Here is a 6773-nt window from a genome sequence, read left to right as displayed (position 1 = left end):
TGAGTCTGCCTGCCACAAAGTTCTGCCCAGGCCAGCCCATCCCCCAACAACTTTGCTAAAACACAGGTCTGAACATGTCACCTTCATACTCAATGCTCCAGTGGCTCCCTATTGCCTCCAGGATCAAGAACAAAATCTTCTGGTGTTCAGACCTTTTTATGACTGAGGTCCCATCCCACATTTAGTCTTCTACCTTACATACCCCTGTACTCTTCAATCCAGTGACAACAACTTCCTCGTTGTTTCACAAATAAGACAATCTGCCTAATGGACACAGGGCATTTTCTCTGGATGTCCCCCACATCTAAAATCAATTCCCTCATCTCCATTTCCTAGCTTTCTTCTGGTCCCAGCTAAAATCCCACTTTCTAAGAGAAGCCTTTCCCAATATCTCGTGAATACAATATCTTGTTCTGTTAATTACTTCCTCTTTATCCCATATGTATCTTGTTTGCACATAGTGGTTTGCAAGTCACCTCCATTAGATTATGAGTTCTACAAGGGCAAGGACTGTCAATTAACTTTCTTTGTATACCCAGTGTTTGGTTACGCAGTAGGACCTTAATGTTTATGGAGTTTGAAAGAACATGAGAGGAAGTTAACTGAAACCAATACTGTGGGGAATGAAATAAGAACCTGCTTTCTCTAGAAGGCTTTTACTCATTCAGATTTTCTGAAATCCTTACATTCATTACATTCATTTTGGTTTTTCCATAAATTGTTTTGAATTTAATAATCTTTATAAAACATTTCACTACACAAAGAACAAAAGAGGTGATTGTATAAGGACCATTAACTTCTGTTAGCACAGCTTCTTTAAAGCATATATAAAATTGAACAAGGTAGTAACAAAATTGCCTCAAACATTTTTTTGGGGGAGGACTCTTTAAATGTTTTCACAATTCTTTTTTTAAAAACTTCTATCATTACTCACAAACTCACACCAGCTTGAAGAGAAGCCTTTCCTCATAATAGATGTAGTTTAGCAAAATAAACCTATTGCCCTTGTCTAATGCTGAATTTCTCATTGTATACCTTTCTATCACCTCTCTGAGTATGGATGGGTGGCACACTTCATTGCCAACTTTCTGAAGTCATGACTGGTTATTGCTTTGAGAAATGCTACCTTTCAAAGTTGTTTGATTTTAAATTGTTGTCATCGAATCATGTGACGGCGGGTTCAGGAGGAAATGGCTGAAGGAGTCGGAGGTACCTGCGGCCGAGGACAACGGCAACCTCGGCAGCCCGAGCCCGGTGTGGAGAGCGTCCCCGCGGGAAGAAGGAGCTCATCATGGCGGATGATTTGAAGAGATTCCTCTACAAAAAGTTACCAAGTGTTGAAGGTCTTCATGCCATTGTAGTCTCAGACAGGGATGGAGTGCCTGTTATCAAAGTGGCAAATGATAATGCTCCAAAGCATGCATTGAGACCTGGTTTCCTGTCTACTTTTGCACTTGCAACAGACCAGGGCAGCAAACTTGGACTTTTGAAAAACAAAAGTATCATTTGCTACTACAACACATACCAAGTAGTGCAATTCAATCGGTTAGCATTGGTGGTGAGTTTCATAGCAAGCAGCAGTGCAAATACTGGACTGATTGTCAGCCTAGAAAAGGAACTTGCTCCATTATTTGAAGAATTGAGATAGGTCGTGGAAGGTTCTTAACCTGACTGTGGCCTGACTCTGGCCATGTTGTGATCCCAGTGAGTCCAGTCCAGCAACCTTGACTATATCAAGTAATGTGACTCCACACACTCAGAAAAGACAACTTTCCCCAACTTAGACTGAAGAAGAAGATTGTGTTTATTATTTCTAAATGAATGGACTGTATTGGGTTTTAGGCTCAATTCTTCTGTAGTGTGATTTCTGGGGAGACCACTAAAAATGGTTCAGTATCTCCCATGGAGTTTAGCTCAGCCACCGATGAGGGATGAGATTCTCATCCAGTGGATCAGAATCCAAATGAGCCACCTAAAGCTCCCCTGTTTTGTGTAGTACATATAGGCTTGCAGTAGGCAGGCCCTGCTCTGTATATGCTAGTGTTTTATTGTGAATAATAGAGAACTTATTTTTGTGTGTGCCATGTCGTATGTCTGCCCTGATTGAGAGGAAGATAGCCTCTAACAGCAGTAATAAACCAGTACAATCACTAACTACCCCTGTTTATGTCATTGTGAGGTAGAGTTTTAAGAAAGCGTTACTAATTGGTATTTCTCTTTAACGTGTTGTATGTCTAAAAAGAAATCTCTTGCTTTGGATTTAGTTTTACATTCAGCTATCAATAACAAATCAGTATTTTGATGTTTTTCTCTTTGTACGATTTAAATGTGAAAATCAATATCAAAGCTTTGATTTGTGACATATATATGAATACCATAATACAGCAGTTCTTTTTCCTTTTCCTAAATAAAATAGTATTTTGTAAAATTTAAAAAAAATAAATTGTTGTCGTCATTGGGTATAATGATTTCCTGGTTCTGTTCATTTTACTTTCCATTAGTACATACAAGGCTTCCTACCTTTGTCCCAATTTATAATGCTCATTATTCCTTACAGTGTGAGAATATTCCGTTTCATTCACATATCACAATTTGGTCATTTCCTGATTGGCGGACACCTGCTTCATTTACAATTCTTTGCTACAAACAAAAGTGCTGGTATAAATACTTTCATACATAGAGGCTCTCTATCTCTCTGATCTTTCAGGGATATATGCCTAGAAGTGTTAAGACTAGATCAGCAGTTTAGGAAATTTTCGACTTCTTTCAAATTGCTTACTAAAATAGGTGGACCAATTCATAGTTCCCCCAATAATGCGTCAGTATTGTCTTACTCAGCCCATCAAACTATGTACATTTTTCATCTAAGCCTTTTTTCTTTATTCATTACATTCATAAAGTTTCCCATTCATAAGTCTTCTCTACAGTAGGAATTTTTGATTCATAATAAGATCTACAGGCACAGTGGATAGAGCACTGGACTTGGAATCTGGAAGACTAATCTTCCTGAGTTAAAGTTTGGCCTCAGACACTTAGTAGCTGTGCAGTCCTGGGCAAGTCACTTAGCCCTGTTTGCCTTAGCTCCTCATCTGGAGAAGGCAATGGCAAACCACTCCAGCATCTTTACCAGGAAAACTCCAAATGGGGATCGCAAAGAGTTGGACATACCTGAAATAGCTGAACAAGATCTAGGCTTTGAAGGGCTTTCCATACTGATTAAAAGCAAGTTTTCCCTCTGCAGTGTAGATGGGTGAAGAGTAAGGCATTGGGAGGAAAACCCTTTCCTCAATAATTATTCAGTTTCTCTCCAATGTGAACTCTTCTGTTGAGTAAAACATTCTCAGTTGATAGGACTTCTCATATTCATTAGGTTCCTCTTTAGTAACAATTATGTGACATAAAATAAGCTATGTGCTCTGAGGGAAAAACTGCTAATTCCTATTCATAAAGATTCTATCTAGTATGAAACATTTGATTTTGAATAAACCATAGCATAGCCTTGAAGATTTTCCCACACTCATTGTCATTCTAATCTTTGGAGAGTAAATTCTGTGTGCTAGCAGAAAGCACTTTCCCCTTCAACGACTTCAGGTTTCTCTGTACTGTGAATTACCTGGGGTATATTTAAGGTTTCCTCTTTTATCAAAAACTGGAAGACATTCATTATATTTGTAAGGTTTTTTCCCCCAAGATAAATTCTCTGGTATAAACTAAATTTTAAGCTTAGGCAAAATGCCTTCCCATCATTATTACATGTGTAAGATAGCACCATTATCAATTCTTCAAAGGCAAATGTGGCATTATGAAAAGAGCTTGTCTCAAAGTCAGGAAGTCTTGGTTCCAAGTACCACTGCTAATACATATTTGTGTTAAACTGAGGACATCAGTTGTTTTTCCCAAGTGACTTTCTAAGGTTATAAGTTGCAGAGAAGGCACAAAGGGTACTTTGGTAGTTTCCTCCTCTAGGAGTTTTCTATATCAATGAAGCAACAGGTCCGGTCCATATATCTATCCCCTAAGGAGTTTTCTATTGTACATTAAGGTTTCTTCCCAGCAGCTCTTTCTACATTTATTACATTTTAAAGAATTTGCCCTAACATGAATACTATGAGGTATGCTACGTTGGCAACTCAGATGGAATGCCTACTCACCTTTAACATATTTAAAAAGTTTATCTCCGGAATGAGTTGCTGATGTCAGAGAGAAGCTCTGGGTTCTGAAAGGCCTTTCCACATTTATACAGTATCTTTCAAGTATGAGTTAGTCTGATGTTTGAATAAGATTTGAGCTCTGGTCAAATTCCTTTCCATGTTCATTAGATTTCACTCTAGTATGAATTGTCTGATGTGCAATAAGATGCAGCTTCTGGCGGAAGAACTTCCCACATTCATTACATTCATAAAGCTTTTCTCCAAGATGAATTCTGTGATGGAGAATCAGTTGTGAGCTCATTCTGAATGCCTTTACACATTCCTTACAATCATAAGGCTTCTCTCCAGTATGACTTCTCTGATGTGCAGCAAGATGTGCAGTCGGGTGGAAGAATTTCCCACATTCATTACACTTATAGGGTTTCTCTCCAGTGTGAGTTCTCTGATGGAGAATAACTTCTGCATTTCAGCAGAAAGTCTTCGCATGTTCATGACATTCATATTGTGTTTCCCTATTGTGAATCTTCTGAGGTGGAGACTTCTACTTAGGACAGACTTTCCCATGCTCACTGCATTCATAAAATTTCTCTCTTCTGGAAAGAAATAAAGGCATAAACAGGGGGAAATAGGATGGAGAGAAAAACACAGAAAGTAATCATAAAGGAATGTGAGTGGGATGAACTCTCCTATAAAATGGAAGTGGATAGCAGAATGGATTAAAAACCATAATCCTATAATATGTTGTTTACAAGAAACACATTTCAACTCAAAGAATCCAGCTTCTGGGAGAAGAAATCACAATTTCAGAAAAGCTGCTGGGAAAACTGGAAAATAGTGTGGCAGATACTGGGCATAGATAGACCAATATCTTACACTGTATGCCAAAATAAAGTCAAAATGGTTTCACTATTTAGATATAAAGGCTGATACTATAAGCAATCTGTGCGAGCAAGGAATAGTTTACCTGTCAGATTTATGGAAAAGAGAAGAAATTATCACAAAACAATAGATAGAGAGCACTATGAAATGCAAAATGGATAATTTTGATTACTTCAAACTGAAAAGTTGGGGTTTTTTTGTTTTTTTTTTGTTTTTTTTTGTTTTTTTTTTTTTTTTTGTTTTTTTTTTTTCAAATACAGCCAATGCTACGAAGATTAGGAGGGAAGCAGAAAACTGGGAGAAAATCTTTACAAACAATGTATGTGATAAAGCCCTCATTTCTAAAATATACAGAGAATTGAGTCAAATTTATAGAAATACAAGTCATTCCCAATCACTAAATGGTCAAAGGATATCAACAGGCAATTTTTAGAGGAAGATATTAAAGCTATCTGCAGTCATATGAAAAAACGCTCTAAATCACTATTGATTAGAGAAATGCAAATCAAAAAACTGACATACCACATCTCACCTGTCAGACTGGCTAACATGACAAAACAGGAAAATGATAAATGTTGGAGAATATGTGGGGAAATTGGAACACTAATTCACTGTTGGTGAAGTTGTGAACTGATCCAACCATCTTGGAGAGCCATTTGGAGCTATGCTCAAAAGACTATAAAAATGTGCAAGCCCTTTGACCCAGCAATATCACTTCTTCCCACATGCACAAAAATATTTATAGTAGCAATTTTTGTGGGGTCCAAGAATTGTAAATTGAGGAGATGCCCATGAATTGAGGAATGGCCAAAAAAGTTGTGGTATTTGAATGTAATGAATACTATTGTGCTATAAGAAATGATGAATAGGTAGACTTCATAAAAATGTGGAAAGACTTATATGAACTGTTGCTGAGTGAAGTGAACACAACCAGGAGAACATTGTACACAGTAACAGCCACAGTGTGCAATGACTGACTTTGATAGACTTAGCTCTTCTCATCAATGCAAGGACCTAAAATAATTCCAGTAGACTCAATGATGGAAAATGCCATCCACATCCAGAAAAAGAAATACAGAATCTGACTGCAGATCGAAGGAGACTATTTTCCTATTTTGTTTCCTTTTGTTTTATGTTTTTCTTTCTCATCGTTACTCTCCTTCAATCTAGTTCTTCTATACAACATGACTAAGGTGAAAATATGTTTAACAGGCCATCTTGGAGACAGGAAGGGCAGGGAGTGGGAGAAAATTTAAATTTCATGGAAGTGAATGTTGAAAACTAAAAATAAATAAATTAACATAAAAATTGGCATTTTTGTAAAAAAAAAAAGGATTAGAGACAAATTATTTTATTTGTGGTAAAAAAAAAAAGGGAAAGAGTTGGTGGATTCTTTCAATTTCTATTTTACCCTCTGGCTCTAGAATATCAGGTCAGTTCTCCTTGATAATTTCTTGAAAGATGATATCTAGGCTCTTTTTTTGATCATGGTTTTCAGGTAGTCCAATAATTTTTAAATTATCTCTCCTGGATCTATTTTCCAGGTCTATGGTTTTTCCAATGAGATATTTCACATTGTCTTCAACTTTTTCATTCCTTTGGTTCTGTTTTATAATACATTGATTTCTCATAAAGTCACTAGCTTCCACTTGCTCCAATCTAATTTTTAAAGTAGTATTTTCTTCAGTGGTCTTTTGGACCTCCTTTTCCATTCGGCTAATTCTGCCTTTCAAGGCATTCTTC

At 37.0% G+C, this 6773-nt stretch overlaps 1 protein-coding gene across 1 annotated transcript; it reads left to right on the top strand.

Moving 5' to 3' along the window:
• Positions 1 to 1290: 1290 nt before the first annotated feature.
• On the top strand, positions 1291 to 1684 carry LOC118834833 (ragulator complex protein LAMTOR3-like). The gene has a single exon (XM_036742274.1). It carries the CDS (start codon positions 1292 to 1294, stop codon positions 1646 to 1648), a length of 357 nt encoding a protein of 118 aa, XP_036598169.1. The 5' UTR covers position 1291; the 3' UTR covers positions 1649 to 1684.
• The last annotated feature ends 5089 nt before the right edge of the window (positions 1685 to 6773 follow it).

The sequence above is a fragment of the Trichosurus vulpecula genome, chromosome 1 (genome assembly GCF_011100635.1).
Source record: "Trichosurus vulpecula isolate mTriVul1 chromosome 1, mTriVul1.pri, whole genome shotgun sequence".
Taxonomy (NCBI): domain Eukaryota; kingdom Metazoa; phylum Chordata; class Mammalia; order Diprotodontia; family Phalangeridae; genus Trichosurus; species Trichosurus vulpecula.
Note: the sequence above shows the minus strand (reverse complement) of the source record. Positions and strands in the feature narration are given on the sequence as shown.